A 19352-nucleotide genomic window follows, 5' to 3' on the forward strand; every position below is an offset into this window, starting at 1 on the left:
ATGTCGATTTTGATTCAAATTTTAATTGGAGAATCTTCACAACATGCTCTACCATCATGTCAGTCTTGTTTTTCAATTTGTTTTTCACTTATGAGATAGTCAAACGTTTTATTAATTGTTCTCAGAAAAAATATCGATTTTGTTTCAAATTTTAATTCGAGGATCTTCACAACATGCTCTACCATCATGCCGGTCTTGTTTTTCAATTCATTTCCACTTAGCGAGACAGTAAAACGTTCTATTTGTTAGTTGTTCTCCGTAATTCATATTGTAAATTATAAATTATTAGTCAATCAAAAATTGTTGAATTCTTGATGATATTGTGAGCTTCTAGTATTATTTAAAGAAATTGTAATTCCATTATTGTTGATCACAGTGGAAAATAATTCGGTTAAACCACATTAAATCCATGTTTCTTGAAGTTTATTCATGTTCTAGTTAGCTTTATTACAGTTAATTGATAATCTGAAGCCAATCTTCCACATATGATCCAATATTATTTTTATCTGCGTTTAATTAGGTTCCTTTCCTGTCATATACTTCATGGAAATCACAACCTTTACCCATTTTGACCAAAAATTTGCTACTATTTTTTTTAAATCAAAATCAATGTTCGAAATTGTAATGTATCATTGCTTATCACGTGTCAAATTCAAAGGCAAAGAATAGGGTGGAGTCGATAGAGTGTCTGCGATAAAGATTCAATGTTGTTTTACAATTTATTACAAAGAGGAACCAAAGAAAACCAATATAAAATTCACTCCTTAGGACAAGTTTGGTTTTAAAAATGTTGTTTTTAATTTATAATTGTAAGGTTTTAGTTTATTTATTATTTAGCTAGAATATAGAAGTTGAGATGGTGGTGGACCAACACCCTCCTATTTGCCTGGTAGTGCTCGGTGTTTCGTCTACTCCGTCCAGTATATATGACCTGAAAAATGAAGGCGGGGCTTCCTCTCCCATTTTACCTCCGGTGTGAGCATTAGTTTATAGGCTTGAAAAAATGTGATTGGAATTCTAATGGTGAAAAAGAGAGATAGAGAGAGAAAACCTTTTTCCTGTGTCGCGTCCGGAGGTATTTATAGACATTAGGGGCCGGATAACCGTTGGGCGGATGTGGTGCCACGTGTCCAACGTTGGCGTTCCCACTATGCCCACGTTCTGAGTGGGGGGGGGGGTCTCTAGTTTCCCGCCTGGAGATTGTTTCCGTATTTGCGGCCATGGAACCTAGTTAATTCACTAGGAGTTTTATGGTTAAGTGTTTGGATAGGCAATCCCATGCCAGTTGTAGACCTCGCGTAGTGGTAGAGCGCCCCTGGGGGGTCGATGACCTCGCATAGTGGTAAAGCGTCCCCTGGACGTAGTGATGGAGCGCCCCTAGAGGGTCGACGACCTCGAGTAGTGGTAGAGCGCCCCCTAGAGGTAGTGGTGGAGCGCCCCTAGGGGGTCGACGACCTCACGTCGAAGTGCTGTGATCCATCTTGCTTGCCGTCGAGGGCGATTTTCTCTACCAACCTATATCATTAGCCCCTACCCCTTGTCGATGTTCTCGGCAAGGGGTAGCAATTTTCTTTATTTAGGTTGGTTTGAAAATTTTCCTCTTTTTTTTTTTTTTTTAATAAATGAGTAGTTCGTATTAATAAGTCGAACAATGTAAACGCGATCGAGTGGTAATTTTACTACACACATGGCACCCCACCAATGGTCCCAATATTGGAGGGAAAATTCCCTCCAAAAGTTAGAATTTTTGTGTTTATAAAAGGGGGGTAATTCTTATTTTTGAGAATCACTTTCACTTTCACTCAACATCCTAGGCCTCCTCCCTTCTAAGGTAATTTTCTCTCCTCTTTTAATCCAAAGTCTTGCTTTGAATTTCTTCTCTTCATCTTCTTTGTTGTTTTGTATAAAACTATTTTTTCTTCTCCTTCCAATGAGAAAAGTGATGGGTATAGTGACTCGATCGGACCTTCGTCGGAGGATATGGGAGGGGATCCAACCGACCCACGGGGGGCCGGTCGGCGACCAGCGGGGCTAGTCGGCCTACGGCCAGCCTTCGGGCTGGCCGTCCCCCACCCTCTCTTAAGTCTTGTGGCCTACCTGGTCCATCGATTCGGCCCTCTAGTGACTCGCATCTTTCATGTGGTAGATCTCTTCATAATATTGATAGTGAAACTCATTCAATCGAATCTCAGGGGTTTGTTCCAAATCCTCCAAAGACCCCCGTGAGATAGCCGTGTACAAGGATGTTATGGACGGGGGTTTTCGATTCCCCATTCATCCCTTTTTTGTGTCGATTTTCAACGAGTTCCACCTTGCTCCTAGTCAAATTAATGCTAATGCATGGAGAAAAGCGTTATATTTTCTGTATGTCTGTATCAAAAAGGGAATTTCACCTTCCATCGATCTTTTCAGGTGTGTCTTCGAAATGCATGAGCTAGTTCAGTGTAATGCATTTGTCTATTTTATTACTAGGGTTCCTTTGCAATTTCCTAAGTTTAGAAATTCGAATAGTGGATGGAAGTCTCGGTTCTTCTTCGTCCGGCCTTTAATGGGTCAATTCTCTTTTAACACCAATTGGCAACACCCCCAAATTCGTCTTTTCAATAGCTAAGTAGAAGTTACCCCCTTTCTAGAAGCTCAAATTCAAGAGTTGGTCGATGTACCACCTTATGCACCTGACTTAGAATCAGTTCTGACCATGAAGAACATGTTGATAGTGAGGATGAGTTGTCCTATCGGTAGGTTGTTTCCATCGTTTTTTTTATTGCGTGCACACACGTTTACTTATTATTTTTGCTCTTAGTTTGTCGAAACTAATGAGTTTGGATGTGTGTGTTCAGGTATGGACTTTGATCTTGATGGGGTATTGAAGACTCTGCCAGGAGGCGATGAGGGGCATGCCTTTGTTGATGGTTAGCTCTTGTGCTCACCTCTTCCTTCCTCCCCCCTTCCCCTTTTTTTTTACTCTACCTTGTGACCTTAATGGATTCTAACTTATATGTGCAGGGGCAGAGCTTGATCTTGAAGGGGTTATGGATTTCTTGCCTGTCCAGGGGCAAGAGGGTGAGGCGGCGGGTGAATTGGATCCATCACCTATCCCTTCGAAGAGAAGGAGGGCAGCCAACCCAGGGGAGAAGTCTCGGATGATCAACTAGACTTCCCAGCTTCAGACGAACCTCGTGAGGTGGCTCCAGTTCCTAAGCCGGGAGCTCCCAGTCGCACATGTTGCGAGTGCGAGGACTCACTCCCTAACTTTGGGTTTCCTTCCACCCGGGGTTATCATGAGATGGGGGTGCTAAAGTCTTTGGTGACACCTGCTCGTTTCAGAGCAATTGCAGGGCGTAGTGCAGATGATATTGAAAGGGCTGCGGCTATTTATCTCCAGAGGGTATGTTTCCCATTTCGCAATTTCTTTCATGTTGGGTCTCGCCTTTTAAGCTAGGTTTTAATACTTGATTTCACCTTTTCTTCCCTTTTTTTTCTTTCTTATTTTTTTTTTAGGTGGTGGCCTTCCAGACCGAACTCGCAGAATCGAATCGCCGCCTGGCCTCGGAGCTGAAAAATCTCACTGAAGAAAAGAAAAAAGAGGCTTATCACTACAAGAAAAAAATATCTTCCTTGAAGAAATCTCTGGAGACGTCGAATGCTCGAGCTCGCGAGCAGGAGACGGAGAACGACAACCTACGTTCTGTTTTGGCTCGTGCTCCTGAGGAGGCAATTGAGAAGTATAAGGCCTCAGCTGAATATGCTAGAGATCTCAAGGCATCTGTGGAACAGTATAAGACGTCGTCTGATTACGCTAGGGCTTTGAATTCATATGGGGGGAAGGCGATGTCAGCGTCTATCAAATTCTCCAAAGAGTGGATTATGGCCGAGCATCCTTCTATAGACCCCTCTGGCCTGGATAGATTTCTTGCGCAGTGCAAAGGAAAGGAGAGTGCACCTCAGTCGTCCAAGTCGCTTGGTCGTTCATCACGAGGCGATAGTGGGGATCTCTCCCCTTTGGGCTGAATCATTTCTTAATTGTTGTTTTCTTTGCTAGCTCTTCCTTTTTTGTGTTTACTTTTGTTTAGTTTTGTTATCTCCTACTTGCTCGGGGTGTGGGCAAGAATTTCTCGGATGTATAAACACGTTTTTCATTCGATATCATTAGTGCTGAGTGCGTGGTTCTTTCAAATTATTGTTTCTCGTGTTATTTTTCTTTTTACAGCTTGATGGTGTGGGGTGTTAGTTTTTTTTTTTTTTACTAACATCCAGTGATTGATGGCCTTAGCCAAATTTAGCCTTATGTTACCCCGTGCTTAAGTAGCAGGCTATGTCGTCCACAGGGAGAGGGGTCCTGCGGTTTAGGACCTCAGCCAACTTTTTTGACATTTCATGGTTCTTCGCCTAGCTGTGTAGGCTCTGTCGATCGTAAGAGGTGGTTTGGCGGTTAAGGGTCTCAACCAATTTTTTGACTTTTCAGGGCTCTCCGCCTAGCCGCGCAGGCTATGTCGACAGTAGGGGGTGGTCTGGCGGTTAAGGGCCTTAGCCAATTTTTTGACTTTTCAAGGCTCTCTGCCTAGTCGGTAGGCTATGTCGACCGCAGGGGGTGGTCTGACGGTTAAGGGCCTTAGCCAATTATTTGACTTTTCAAGGCTCTCCGCCTAGCCGTATAGGCTATGTCGACCGCAGGGAATGGTTTGGCGGTTAAGGGCCTTAGCCAATTTTTTGACTTTTCAAGGCTCTCCGCCTAGCCGGTAGGCTATGTCGACTGCAGGGGTGGTCTGGCGGTTAAGGGCCTTAGCCAATTTTTTGACTTTTCAAGGCTCTCCGCCTAGCCGCGTAGGCTATGTCAACTGCAAGGGGTGGTCTGGCGGTTAAGGGCTTTAGCCAATTGTTTGACTTTTCAAGGCTCTCCACCTAGCCGCGTAGGTCATGTCGACAGCATGTCTTCGTGGGATGAGCGTGACTTTCAAAGTTGCCTATTAGCATAAAAAATTCTTGGTCTTGTGAGCTCAGTAGGCGTACCGAGACGTCCTAGCTAGGCTGGCCCTTCCGTAGCGCCCTCATTATCCATCACCGCCAAGGTCTTTCATTGAATAGGAAATGTTACAAATAAAGGTGCCTTCGTGAGGCATTACATGGAGAAAATAAATGATGCAATCTAGTCTACTGTATTTACAAAAGTGCAACCTGTGCGCGCATTTCGAAATCTGCTGGTAATACTTTTTGAGGTGTTCCGCGTTCCATGATCTACCTAGCGACCTTCTTTTCATATCTTTCAAGCTATAAGCTCCCTTCCCCAGCCCGCAAATTACCTCGTACGGGCCTTCCCAGTTTGGACCAAGCTTTGGTGGGGGGTGTCCTGCCGCCGCTGCATCTCTTAGCACGAGATCTCCTGGCTGGAAGACCCTTGGCTTGACTCTCCTGTTGAAGTACTCGACGGCTCTTCGTTTATAAGCCATCATTCTTATTGCCGCCTTGTCCCTTACCCCTTCAAGGAGGTCGAGTTCTCCTCTAGTCGTTGCTTCATCATGTTTCTTGACTTTCATCCTTCCCCTCTCGCTTAATATATCAACCGGAACCACGGCTTCCATCCCAAAAGCCAATTTGAATGGCGTCTCCCCGGTCGACTCTCGGAGAGTTGTGTGATATGTCCATAGTACATTGGGCAATTCCTCCACCCAAAGCCCTTTTCTCCTTTTCCAGCCTCGTCTTCAGATCCCATAGTATGGTTCGGTTGGTCACTTCAGCTTGCCCATTTGCCTGTGGGTGAGCAACTGAAGTCAGCCTGTGGTCGATGTGGTCACTTGTGCAGAATGCTCGAAAACTATGATTGTCGAATTGTTTTCCATTATTAGTAATGATTACTCTGTGTATGCCAAACTTGCATATGATATTCTTCTAGACAAATCCCTGTACCTTTGTAGTTGTGAGGGTGGCTAAGGGTTCAGCCTCCACCCACTTAGTAAAGTAGTCTACGGCGACTAGTAAGAACTTCCTTTGTCCCTTAGCTAGGGGCAAAGGTCCCAAGATGTCCATCCCCCATTGGAAGAAAGGACACACCCCTAAAATTGCCGTCTGTTGCTCGACAGGAACATGGATCAAATTTCCATGGCGTTGACATGCATCGCATTTCCTCAACAAATCTTTAGCATCTTCCTTCATATTAGGCCAATAATATCCTTGTCGAAGCGTCTTGAACGCAAATACAGTGGCCCCTTGGTGGTTGCCACAAGTTCCCGCACGTACCTCGACTAGCACCTCATGTGCCTCTGTTGGTCGCAAACACTTCAAATACGGCATTGTGAAACCTCGCTAGTAGAGCAGTCAATCGATGACGGCAAACGAGGTTGCCCGAATTTTTAGCCTTCTTGCCGTGAAAGCATCTTCCGGCAATTTGTTCTTTGTTAGATATTCAAACAGCGGGTCCATCCAACTCTCCTCATGCTCTACATTCATAACATCTGTCGTATGTGGGATGCTAGGTTGCCGCAAAATTTGCACGCTTGCTGTGCGAGATAGATGTCTGGGGTTAGCGGATGCGAGCTTAGCCAGTGTGTCCGCCCGCTCATTGTCCTTTCGCGGAACCTTAGTTATCTTAAACCTGGTGAACCTCTTCTGCAAGTTTTTGACCTCCATTAAGTATGCTGCCATCTTTTCGTCTTTTGCTTTGAATTCCCCTGTCACTTGCCCGATTATCAATCGAGAGTCGCTGCAAATTTCTACTGAAGTTACCTCGAGTCTGGCTGCTAATCTTAAACCTGTGATCACTGCCTCATACTCGGCATCGTTATTTGTAGCTAGGAATTCAAAACACAGCGAGTACTCCAACTCTTCGCCATTCGACCCTATCATTATGATCCCAGCCCTAGATCCTACGTCGTTCGAAAATTCATCGACAAAGATTTTCCAATCTGCCTGTCCCCCTGGTGGGTGTTCGGGCAGAAGGGTGAGTTCAACGATGAAGTCTACTAGAACTTGTGCTTTAATAGTCGTCCTTGGTCTGAATTCAATATCAAACTCACTTAACTCGATTGCCCATTTCAACATCCTCCCACAAGTCTCGGGCCGATGTAGGATCTGCTTGATAGGTTGGTCGGTCATTACTTGCACCGTATGAGACTGAAAGTAAGGCCTCAGCTTTCTAACCGCTACAATCAATGCAAACACTAGCTGTTCAGCTAGGCTGTATCTTTCCTCCGCGCCCCTTAATACTTGGCTCACATAGTAGACTGGTTTTTGCGCCTTTGAGAACTTTTTCACCAGCACCGCGCTGACTGTCCTTGGCGAGACTACCAAGTAGAGACACAAAACCTCCCGGGGCACGGGTTGGGCAAGATCAGTGGCTCTTGTAATGACTGCTTCAAGCTCCTAAGTGACTCTTCACATTCTTGGGTTCACTCGAAGTTGGAGGAGCCCCCTATAGCTTTGAAAAAGTGGTAGCATTTGTTCGCTGCCCGGCTCATGGAACGATTTAAGATGGCTACCCACCCTATCAACCTCTGGACTTCCTTCCTGCTGGTGGGACTTTTCATTTCTAGGATCGCTTGAATTTTGTCTGGGTTGACTTCGATCCCCCTTTGTGTGATCATGAATCCTAGGAATTTTCCTCCTGCAGTGCCAAAAACACACTTCTCTGGATTGAACCTTAACCTGTTTTGTCGGGCAACTTCAAACACTTTCAGCAAGCAGGTCATATGGTCATCAGCCTTAGCGCTCTTGACCACCATATCGTCAACATAGACTTCTACAACATCTCCAATCAGCCTACAGAAGACTTTGTTTGCCATCCTCTGATACGTCGCTCCTGCATTTTTCAATCCAAACGGCATGGTCGTGTAACAGTACGTGCCAAAGTCAGTGATAAATGACATCTTCTCTTGGTTAGACTCGGCCATTGAAATTTGATGATACCCCGAAAATGCATCTAGGAAGCTGAGCCTTCCGTGACCTGAAGTTGCGTCTACCAGTTGATCTATTTTGGGAAGTGGGTATGAGTCTTTTGGGCACACCTTATTCAACCCAGTATAATCTACACACATGCGCCACTTTTCGTTTGACTTCTCCACAAGTACAATGTTTGCCAACCACTCGGGGTACTGCACTTCTCGGATGAAACTCGCCTATAGTAGTTTTTCTACCTCCGCTCTGGCCACAGCCTGCCTCTCGGGGGCGAGATTTCTTTTTTTCTGCTTCACTGGCTTAGCCCCTGGTTGGACACCGAGGTGGTGCTGTGCGACGGTCGGGCTAATTCCTGGGATATCCTCTGGGCCCCAAGCGAAAACATCCATGTTACCGGCTAGAAACCTTGCCAATTTTTCCTTCTCTTCGGATCCCAAACCTGTTCCAACACTAAACTCCCGTCCTTCAGCAATAAAGATTTTTTCAATCATATCGAGCGGTTCGATCCGCTCCCTCGGGAGTTTCACATCCAGCATCATGACTGATGGTGAGCCTTTGGCTTGTATACTATCCACATAGCACTTTCTTGATGCTTGCTGGTCCCCTCGCACGCTCCCGATTCCCCTATTGGTTGGAAACTTCATAACTTGATAATAGGTCGATGGGACCGCGCCAGCTGCATTTAGTAATGTTGGGCCGTAAATAGCGTTGTAGGCCATGGGGGTCTTGACAACCAAGAAATTAGTCACGATGACCACTGTCGCCGGGTACATCCCTAGCGTGACTGAAAGCTCCACAGTCCCCTCCGATATCACTATTGCCCCTCCAAAGCCTTATAAGGGGTAGTCACCATCTTCAACTTCTCTTGGGAAACTTTTAGACCCAAGAAGGCATCCCAGGTGAGGACATTTGCCGCACTTCCTCCGTCGACTAACACCTTTTTCACGTCAAAATCCACTATATCGCCTACTATTACTAAGGCGTCATTATGGGGGTGTGTCACACCAATCAAGTCCCCTTCATCGAAAGTAATGCTCTGGTTGAATCTTGCTTTTTTTTTTTAATAGAGCAGGCCCTTGCGGAACGCGCATAGCTTTTTCTAGCCGAATTTGAGTCGCCGCCTGATGCTATTCCTCCGATGATCATGTTTATCACTCCTACCCTCGGTGGGGGTAGACCTTTGAGCCTTTGCTTGCCCTTGTCATTTTTCACATACCTAGCCAATAGTCCCCATCTTAGCAGGCGCTCAATTTCTTCCTTTAATTGTAGGCATTCTTTGGTATCATGCCCGTGATCTCTGTGAAAATGGCAGTACTTACTTTGATTTCTCTTGCTGGAAGGAGTTAGCATCAGTTTAGGCCATTCGAACTCTTTCATGTGCTGTATTTCCATCAATAACTTTGTACGTGGAATGTTCAAAGGGGTGGGTGTCTTGACCTCCTCTCGCTTCTGCCTGACCGGCCGGTCTTGGGCATAACCCTTGTTCATGCGTTCATTCTTCGGCTTGTTCTTATTAGTGTGCTTTTGCTCGTCGTATGTTTTTTGCTTATGAACTTCTGCCTTCCTTCCATCCCTGAGATTTTTAGTTATCTTCTCTGCTTCCTCCGCATCGACATACTTGTCTCCCTTCTTCAATAGGTCATGCATTGATTCTGGGGGTTCTTGGAGAGTGACATCTTAAAGGCCCGGTTTCGCGTTCCATTCATCAAGGCGGTAACCACCGCAGACATTTGCAGGTCTCTTATGCCGAGAGTTGCCCGGGTGAACTTAGCTAAGTATTCCTACAATGACTCGTCCTTGTCCTGTACGACCTGCATCAACCCAATGGCTGTCTTCCTCTTTCTCTTGCTGCTTAGGAAGTAAGCTACAAAGCTCCTGGAGAGCTCATCAAATGACTTGATGGACCCCGGGGCCAAGGTCGCTACCCAGTCCCTAGCCTCCCTCCTGAGTGTGGGGGAAAGGATCGGCACATCACCGCATCCGGGGCGGCATAAAGTCTCATCAGATCTACGAAGGTTCGTAACTGGTCGAGCGGGTCCGTGACTCTGTCATATGCTTCTATCATGGGCTGTTTGAAACCTTTAGGCAAGGGGACAGCCATGATTTTTAGTGCGAACGGGTCTTCTTCCAAAACCATCTGTCTCTGCCTATCATTTCTCTTAGACAAGGCATCATCTATCTTCTGGGCCATGATTTCCTCCATCTTTTGTTCCAGGTCTACCATGGTTTGCAGGGGCTGTTGAGCTTCGATTTTTGGGGCCCTCGCATCTCCCGCCCCCCGTCGAGAGATGGGCGGGACAACTGCGGGTGGCGCTTGAGGCGGTTGCTGGCTCGTCATTTTCGTCGGGCTCAATGGTGAGACAGTGGCTCTCTACGACTGGTCCTGTAGGAGTGCATTCATTGCTGCCAACTGAGTCTCCAAAGCGCTGAATTGACTCTGCGTCACATACTGCGAGGGCGACGACGGCTCACGTCCCCTTGCAACTGACTCTAACTCTGCCGTATTCCCAACCAGGCGAGTATCACTCCTTGTTCGTCTTCTTGACATGGCTTTTTAGTTCAAATAGTTTCCCACAAACAGCGCCAATGAGATGGTGGTGGACCAACACCCTCCTATTTGCCTGGTAGTGCTCGGCGTTTTGTCTACTCCGTCCAGTATATATGACCTGAAAAATGAAGGCGGGACTTCCTCCCCTGTTTTACCTCCGGTGTGAGAATTAGTTTATAGGCTTGAAAAAATGTGATTGGAATTCTAATGGTAAAAAAGAGAGATAGAGAGAGAAAACCTTTTTCCTGTGTTGCGTCCGGAGGTATTTATAGACATTAGGGGCCGGATAACCGCTGGGCGGATGTGGTGCCACGTGTCCCATGTTGGCGTTCCCACTATGCCCACGTTCTGAGTGGGGGGGTCTCTAGTTTCCCGCCTGAAAATTGTTTCCGTATTAGCGGCCATGGAACCTAGTTAATTCACTAGGAGTTTTATGGTTAAGTGTTTGGATAGGCAGTCCCATGCCAGTTGTAGACCTCGCGTAGTAGTAGAGCGCCCCTAGGGGGGTCGATAACCTTGCGTAGTGGTAGAACGCCCCCTGGAGGTAGTGGTGGAGCTCCCCTAGGGGGTCGACGACCTCGCGTAGTGGTAGAGCGCTCTCTGGAGGTAGTGGTGGAGCGCTCCTAGGGGGTCGACGACCTCGCGTCGAAGTGCTGTGATCCATCTTGCTTGCCGTCGAGGGCAGTTTCCTCTACCAACCTATATCAGAAGTCATGGTCATCCACTTTGCTAATTATGTGATTTGATTTTATTATGTTAGAGGGTTAATGTGTCTTAGTGAGAATAATCATGTAATTTTACTTTTATCTAAAGAGAGTCAGCCAATGGTGTGGAATGAATTATTTTGACAACGTATTTGAGAGTTTATTAATTTCTCGAAAACTAATAGTTTAGAGGTTTGAATTTTCTTGAATTAACCTTTCATTGTTTTGTTTTATTTTCCGATTTTCTCATCATGAACAATTTGGTATACTACATTCAGACATCATTCAACGGATCAAGAAAAAGAAAAAGAAAAAAAAAGGAAGAATAGCTGACTATTATCTAACTATTCTTAGGACATGTTCGACATGACTTTCGTTTCCTATAGTTTTCTCAAATTGTTGGGGGCGTACGCAATCCCCATTCTTTATTCTTTAGAGAAGTTCTTCGATGAGAACGAGCCTTAGAAGACGCCCCTTTCATAGCCAATCAATAGAAAGGTTTGAGTTGATTCTAGGGTTGTCACGACTATGGTTAGGGAAAGGTTCCCTATAAATGCCTAAGTGTTGGTTGTCTGGGTGAATAAATCTCATCAAGTTGCCAGACTCTAAGCGTCCACATGAAGCAGATCGTTTAGCGGATCCAAGTTGGTTACACCCATAAGGGAAGTGCGAGCTAACTAATGGCAAGGGTCAGAAATAGAGAGTTTTGAAGGGAATTGCATTCATTAAGGAAGAGGCTCACCGATATTAGCTAGGCCGGAGATTCCTTCCAAGGAAATGGGAATGGACATAAGCTACGCTTACGCTACCTTCTGACTAGCTCGTGCGATAAAATTTTTGTTTAGAAGTATTTTTAGATGAAGTTATATTGAACTAACTTGTTCTAAAAATTCTTTTAGCTACTAGAAGTACTTTCATAAAATTATTCAAACGAATTCAAAAGCAAGTTTTGGGCCTTATAAAACTCTTTTTTATTTTTTAAAAGTCATGTCAAACAGGCCATTAACAATAACAACAACTTTCTTTCTTATTTAGGCTTCATTTTAAATATGTAAGAAAGAAAAACGTACGCCCTGCTGTGTCTTACAATTAATTTATATTAATTTAAATAAGAGCAAAGTAGATCGGATGTCATTTTTACTTTTTAGAGAGAGTCATAATCTATTTTGCCTTTAATCTATTTTCTCTAGCCTTATCCTATGCAATATACACTTATGGTTCAAACCAAACTACACGTCATGCCAATTTGTCTACTCAACAAATTCTTGAAAATTCCAAGATTTTTGTGTCGCTGTTTTAAGCCACTACCCTATTTTGTTAGAAATCAATTTTAGTAAATTTTGATAGAAAAATGATGAATATATATGACTTAAAAATTAGTAAAAATTGTAAATATTTTGAAATGTGTAATTGAAGTTAATTGTTAATTTATCTTTTAGTTAAAACCAAAGATGGAGTAAATGATACAAGGTCAATTATTTATACCGCTCTTTCAAAAGGTGAAATTTTGACTTACTGTGGCACTCCAAGCTTCTTTCGTGCTATGTGCAATTAGAGTAAAGTGTTTAAAAAGGACTTTGCTACAGCAATAGGAAGGTTGACTGCCCCTGACCGAACCCAACAAATAGGGGGGTCCCATTTTTTTGCGGGCCCCACCCCAATTGTGGGGCTCCTATCAGGGAGGCGAACCGCCTCCCTGTTACAGGAGCAAATTCCATTCAAAATTCTCTCTTCCCTTTTGTTGGGGACTTTCGAATATGAATTCTCTCGATGGGATGGATCTAAAAAAGGGGCCCTCCTCTAACTCCACTGCTATTGATGAAGAGACTCTAACCCAATACAAACAAAATGGATTGAAGAACAAAAGATGATAGTAAATAGTATAAAAGTGACTTTAAGAGAACATTTTAAAAAGTATTTTTATTAAAAGGTAGATTATATTCATACCACATTTTTTTTAATAATTCACCATATTTTAGCTATATTAAAGGTCATTAACATTTATTCATTATCATACTTATATTCTTAACATTTTTTTCTTTATCACATTCTTATTTTTAACATTTTATTGATTGAAAAATATTGTCTTTAAGCATGATTTTTGTCCAAAAGATAGTTAACTTGTTTTGAAATAAGATTCAAATATTAATTGCATTTTCGCAGTATTATTTGTTTTGCTTATTTAAAAACACAATGGGTAAATGAATATTTACTCTATCTTAAAGAAAACTTTAGAGAGAAATTATAATTAGGAATATTTTATGTTAATTTGAAAATAAGAATGCAATAAACTAAAAAAGTTGGAAACCCAAAAAAAGGGAAAAAATAGCAAACAAACAAACGAAAAAGAAACAACTAATCTCCATCAACTTGTATGCATATTACAAGCTTGGGAATCTTTTAAAAAAAAAAAAAAAAAAAAAAAAAAACTATGTTTGAGCTCCATTTCTTTTGAGATGAACAATGTGTGATTAAAAATAAGAAAAAAATTTAGATTTATATGTAATATGATTTTATTAAAAATGTGTGGTTGAAAAGAAGAGGAAAAAAATGCATTTTATAAATAATGGGTATCAAATAAGGGCTTCCACTCATTTGATTGACCACAATCTAAATTGAGTCAAAAGACCTCGATTTCTAATGTAGTTACAATCCCTTATCTCATAAGAAAATGCCACCTCCATGCATTTAAATGTGATAAAAATAATCATAAAAAGTACTACTAAGAATTAGATGATTCATCACAATGTCAGAACATTAAAAACCGTTAGTCACAATTAACCACATAACCACAAATCTCTTTATGGTCATTATGTGACACGGGTTTTACAAAATATAACGAAGTATAGAGGTCATAAGTGATGCCAATTTGAATTTCAGATCTTCAAATGTACCTTTTGACAGCAAATATTAAAAAACAATGATCATGGCCATGGGCACCACAACTGGACGACACAACTATTAATAACGACAAACCTGCTGGAAAGCCTGGCTTTGGAAAGCCAGGACCTCACACACCTCGGCCCCCTATTGGAGGCACCCCTCCAGGGAGCTGCTACCTGTTTTTTTGCGCGCTGCGTTCTACCCGAGTTGGCAGAAACACAGCGCTTACGCGCTGTGAACCTCCTACATATATATTTTTTTTAATTTTTTTTTTTTTTACTTATTTTCTATTTCTTATAACCTCTTGTCAGCTCTCTTCTCACAATACGTAATTTACCCAACCCTACTCCCTCTCATCTTCTTCCCCAACACCCTTAAATTTTCCCCTTTTCATCTCCTCCTCAACCCTCTCAAGGTACCCTCTTTCCCTCTCTTTCCTTATTTAGTTTTTTTTTCTTAGTTTATTTTTTTTTTTATTTTTTTTCCTCTTTTCACTTCACCCACCTCACAATTCTTTCAATTACACATATTCTCGCCCCCCATCTCACTTATTGTTTTCAACATTTTATTGTTGCAAAGTGTGAATTCATCAATTCTTATTAGTTTTCATAGCACCATTTCAAGTATGGCTTTTTTTTTCTCCCTATTTTTTTTTTCTTTCTTACATGATAGTTGATACTTAAATGTGTCTATTTTTGATAATTATGTTAAGAGGAGGGCTTGCTTTGTTGTGGTGTCAAGAAATTCGTGTATGATGCAGATAATGTGGCATGAATTACTTCTAAATTATGGGCAATTTTTGGTGGAAATTTGGTGCCTTCAAAATGTTTGATGGATTGCCTAGGTGAACATAGTTGGGTACAAAGGAGCTATTGTAGCTATTGTGCTAATTGACTTATGTGGGAATTGCCACGTAGATGATCGTGAATTGAAATTGGGTTTAGAATACATCTATTGCACGTTCGACCATAGTCCGTCCTTATGGCTAGATTTTAAGCCCTGCCTTATCTTCCTTTACTACTATTTTTGCTAATGGTTTGCATGTTCCACACTTGTACAGGTCCAATGCCGCCTAAAAAGAGATCAAAAGCCGTAGCCTCCTCTTCTAGCTCATTTGACAGGAGTAAATTCATTAGTGCCGAGGTTGCTGAACGATATAATAGCCTGGTAGTACACAGATAATGTGGCATGAATTACTTCTAAATTATGGGCAATTTTTGGTGGAAATTTGGTGCCTTCAAAATGTTTGATGGATTGCCTAGGTGAACATAGTTGGGTACAAAGGAGCTATTGTAGCTATTGTGCTAATTGACTTATGTGGGAATTGCCACGTAGATGATCGTGAATTGAAATTGGGTTTAGAATACATCTATTGCACGTTCGACCATAGTCCGTCCTTATGGCTAGATTTTAAGCCCTGCCTTATCTTCCTTTACTACTATTTTTGCTAATGGTTTGCATGTTCCACACTTGTACAGGTCCAATGCCGCCTAAAAAGAGATCAAAAGCCGTAGCCTCCTCTTCTAGCTCATTTGACAGGAGTAAATTCATTAGTGCCGAGGTTGCTGAACGATATAATAGCCTGGTAGTACACAAGACCTGTATCCCTGAACGTGGTTTTGACAATTATATGACAGAGCAGATTGGTCGGCGGAACTGGAAAGTGTTTGCTCGGCAACCAAGACCGGCGCTAATTCCGGTTGTCAGGGAGTTCTACGCCAATGCGAATGAGCATCGAGATTTCCGAGTGTTTGTGGATATCGTTTGATAGAACCTCCATCAACAAATTTTATAATTTGCAAGATATTGAAAATGATGAGTGCTCTAGACTTCTTGACGAGGGTGTTGATCCCAATGAGGTCATTCAAATCTTGGCCACAACTAGTACTACATGGAAACGTTCAGAGACTGATGTACTTAACTTCCCTGCTTCTGGTATGACTTCGATTTCTAAGGCTTGGCATCACTTCATTTCTGGCAAACTTATTCCCAGTAGCAATTTAAGTGATGTAACAAAAGAACGGGCTACCCTCAATTATTCCATGCAATGTCGCCTATCAATTGATTTTGGTAAAGTTATTCACAACAACATCTTACACACTTTGAAAGGGTCGATGATAGGTGGTCTGGGGCATCCATCGTTGATTTATGAGCTTTGTTTGGCGGGTGGTGTTGTCACATACCCGACTGAGGAGGTTGTGCACCCCAAACCGGCAATCACACAAGTGCATACTTGGAAGTTCTTAAGCCGCTTCGAATCCACCAGTGCTCCACCCCCTCCTTGGAGCGACCAGCTGCCCAGATCACACCGATCGACCCCAGCTAGTGACCCCAATTCTGACCTTGCCGCTCAGCTTCATGACATGCAATTGCAAATGAATTTGATGCAAAATACATTGTGCGAGCAGTTCCATTATCAACATGTGTTCAATGCGGTCCTGGCTTCGATTTACTCCGATCGAACATTTCTTCAGCCACCTCTCCTACCTGATCACGCTGCAAATCCAATTTCGAATACCCAGGACGACGATGTCGAGGACAACAATTAACGTCGTCCGTCGGGTAAGTCCCCTCCCCATTTTGTTTATATTTGACATTGATGACAATGTTTCAGTTAAGTTTGGGAGAAGTGATATCATTTGCTTATGTTGTTGAGTTTCTTGAATGCTTGCATATGATTTGCTTGTTTTATGTGTTTATTATAAAAAAAATAAAAAATAAAATAAAATAAATTTTTTTATGCATTTTCATATTCAGCATGCTCGTGTGAGTTAGATAATCTTGTTAGCTATGACGAATATATTTGAGAGTGTATATTAGTTTATGGATTGTGGATGAATTATATGTTTTAATTGGACTTTCTACTTATCCATATGAAACGGTATAACATTTATGCATGAGTATTAAGTTGAGCGTCGTACAGGAACATGAGGGCTCATGCACATAGGCTAAAGAGATGACTTAGGTGTGTAATCCCGTAACCCATGAATGTCAATACCCCTTAACCATGTACATTATAATTTGGGGCGTTCTAACCGGCGAAAGAAATGATTTACGATTGTGTTGATTTCGTGCATGTGAAAAAGATTGTGTGGAGTGTATTTAATTTTCTGGTATAAGCTTGATGATGACCGAATGCTAGAAATCTAACCCCTATAAATTTCATTTTTTTATAAGAGAATAAGCATTGTGCGTATTCAGCTGAGTCTCATACCTACACCTTTTTGACTCGAGTTATTAAGTCTGTAGGGGTCTCTTGAAACCTGGTACCCTTTGGTATACAAAAAATCGAGGAGTTACCGACCTAACACTCGCTACAGGGGTCAAGAATTGGAAAAAAAGGTGAGGTAAAAAAATAAATAAATTAAAAAAAACTGATTTATGGGGCCTAGATAACTAGTGGGTTTGAATCACTAAGTATAAACTAAATTGTTGAAACACTTATAAATTGGGAGAATCGCTATATGAATGAATTGTTGGAGGGTTAAGCGTAGCTCCGTACATTCACAAGTTGGTTCACTTCCCAATCCTCAATGGTCAATTATTTCCTTTCTTCACTCGTAAGATTCACACACCCCTTAAACTTGGTTCTTTTATTCTCTTACCATGGTGTAATTCTAAAGTTCGAATTTGTTAAGATTTCCTCACACCACTCTATTTGGGTTAGTTCAACCGGCAACGTCAACAATTCATTCATATAGTGATTCTCCCAATTTATGAGTATTTCAACAATCTAGTTTATACTTAGTGATTCAAACCCACTAGTTATCTAGGCCCCAAAGATCAATTTTTTTTAATTTATTAATTTTTTTACCTCACCCTTTTTTCCACTTCTTGACCCCTGTAGCGAGTATTAGGTCGGTAACTCCCTGATTTTTTGTATACCAAAGGGTATCAGGTTTCAAGAGACCCCTATGGACTTAATAACTCGAGTAAAAAAGGTGTAGGTGTGAGACTCAGCTGAATATGTGCAATGCTTCTTCTCTTATAAAAAAAAAAAGCGAAATTTATAGGGATTAGAATTCTAGCATTCGATCATCACCAAGCTTATACCAGAAAATTAAATACACTCCACACAATCTTTTTCACATGCACGAAATCAACACAATCGTAAATCATTTCTTTCGCCGGTTAGAACGCCTTAAATTATAATGTACACGGTTAAGGGGTATTGACATTCATGGGTTACGAGATTACACACCTAAGTCATCTCTTTAGCCTATGTGCATGAGCCTTCATGTTCCTATACGACGCTCAACTTAATACTAGTGTATAAATGTTATACCGCTTCATATGGATAAGTAGAAAGTCCAATTAAAATATATGATTCATCCACAATCCATAAACTAATACATGCTCTCAAATATATTTATCATAGCTAACAAGACTATCTAACTCACACAAACATGCTGAATATGAAAATGCATATAAAATTTTATTTTATTTTATTTTTTATTTTTTTTATAATAAACACATGTACATATAAAACAAGCAAATCACATGCAAGCATTCAAGAAACTCAACAAAGTAAGCAAATGATGTCACTCCTCACAAACTTAACTGAAACATTGTCCTCAATGTGAAATATAAACAAAATGGGGAGGGGACTTACCCGATGGACGACGTTAATTGTCGTCCTCGACATCGTCATCCTGGGTATTCGGAATTGGATTTGCAGCGTGATCAGGTAGGAAAGGCCGTTGAGGAAATGTTCGATTGGAGTAAATCGAAGCTAGGACCGCATTGAACTCATGTTGATAATGGAACTGCTTGCACAATGTATTTTGCATCAAATTCATTTGCAATTGCATGTCATGAAGCTAAGTGGCAAGGTCAGAATTGGGGTCACTAGCTAGGGTCGGTCGGCATGATCTGGACGGCTGGTCACTCCGAGAAGGGGGGTGGAGCACTGGTGGATTCGGAGCGGCTTAAGAACTTCCAAGTAACGCTCGTGTGATTGCCGATTTGGGGTGCACAACCTCCTTAGTTGGGTATGTGATAACACCACCCGCTAAACAAAGCTCATAAATCAACGATGGGTGCCCTAGACCACCTGTCATCGACCATTTCAAAGTGTGTAAGATGTTGTTGTGAATAACTTTACCAACATCAATTGATAGGTAGCATTGAATGGCATAATTGAGGTAACCTGTTCTTTTGTTACTTCACTTAAATTGCTACTGGGAATAAGTTTGCCAGAAATGAAGTGATGCCAAGCCTTACAACCCGAAGTCATACCAGAAGTAGGGAAGTTAAGTACATCAGTCTCTGAACGTTTCCATGTAGTACCAGTTGTGGCCAAGATTTGAATGACCTCATTAGGATCAACA

The 19352-nt window shown here is 42.1% G+C and overlaps 1 protein-coding gene across 1 annotated transcript; it reads right to left on the minus strand.

Annotated features, from left to right (window-relative positions):
* Window positions 1–8701: 8701 nt before the first annotated feature.
* Window positions 8702–9534, minus strand: LOC111406607. The gene is made up of 2 exons (XM_023035996.1): window positions 8973–9534; window positions 8702–8904 (listed from the first exon to the last, which is right to left on the minus strand). Exons 1-2 carry the CDS (start codon window positions 9532–9534, stop codon window positions 8702–8704), a joined length of 765 nt encoding a protein of 254 aa, XP_022891764.1.
* Window positions 9535–19352: the final 9818 nt, after the last annotated feature.

The sequence above is a fragment of the Olea europaea genome, chromosome 12 (genome assembly GCF_002742605.1).
Source record: "Olea europaea var. sylvestris chromosome 12, O_europaea_v1, whole genome shotgun sequence".
In the NCBI taxonomy this organism is placed as follows: Eukaryota; Viridiplantae; Streptophyta; class Magnoliopsida; order Lamiales; family Oleaceae; genus Olea; species Olea europaea.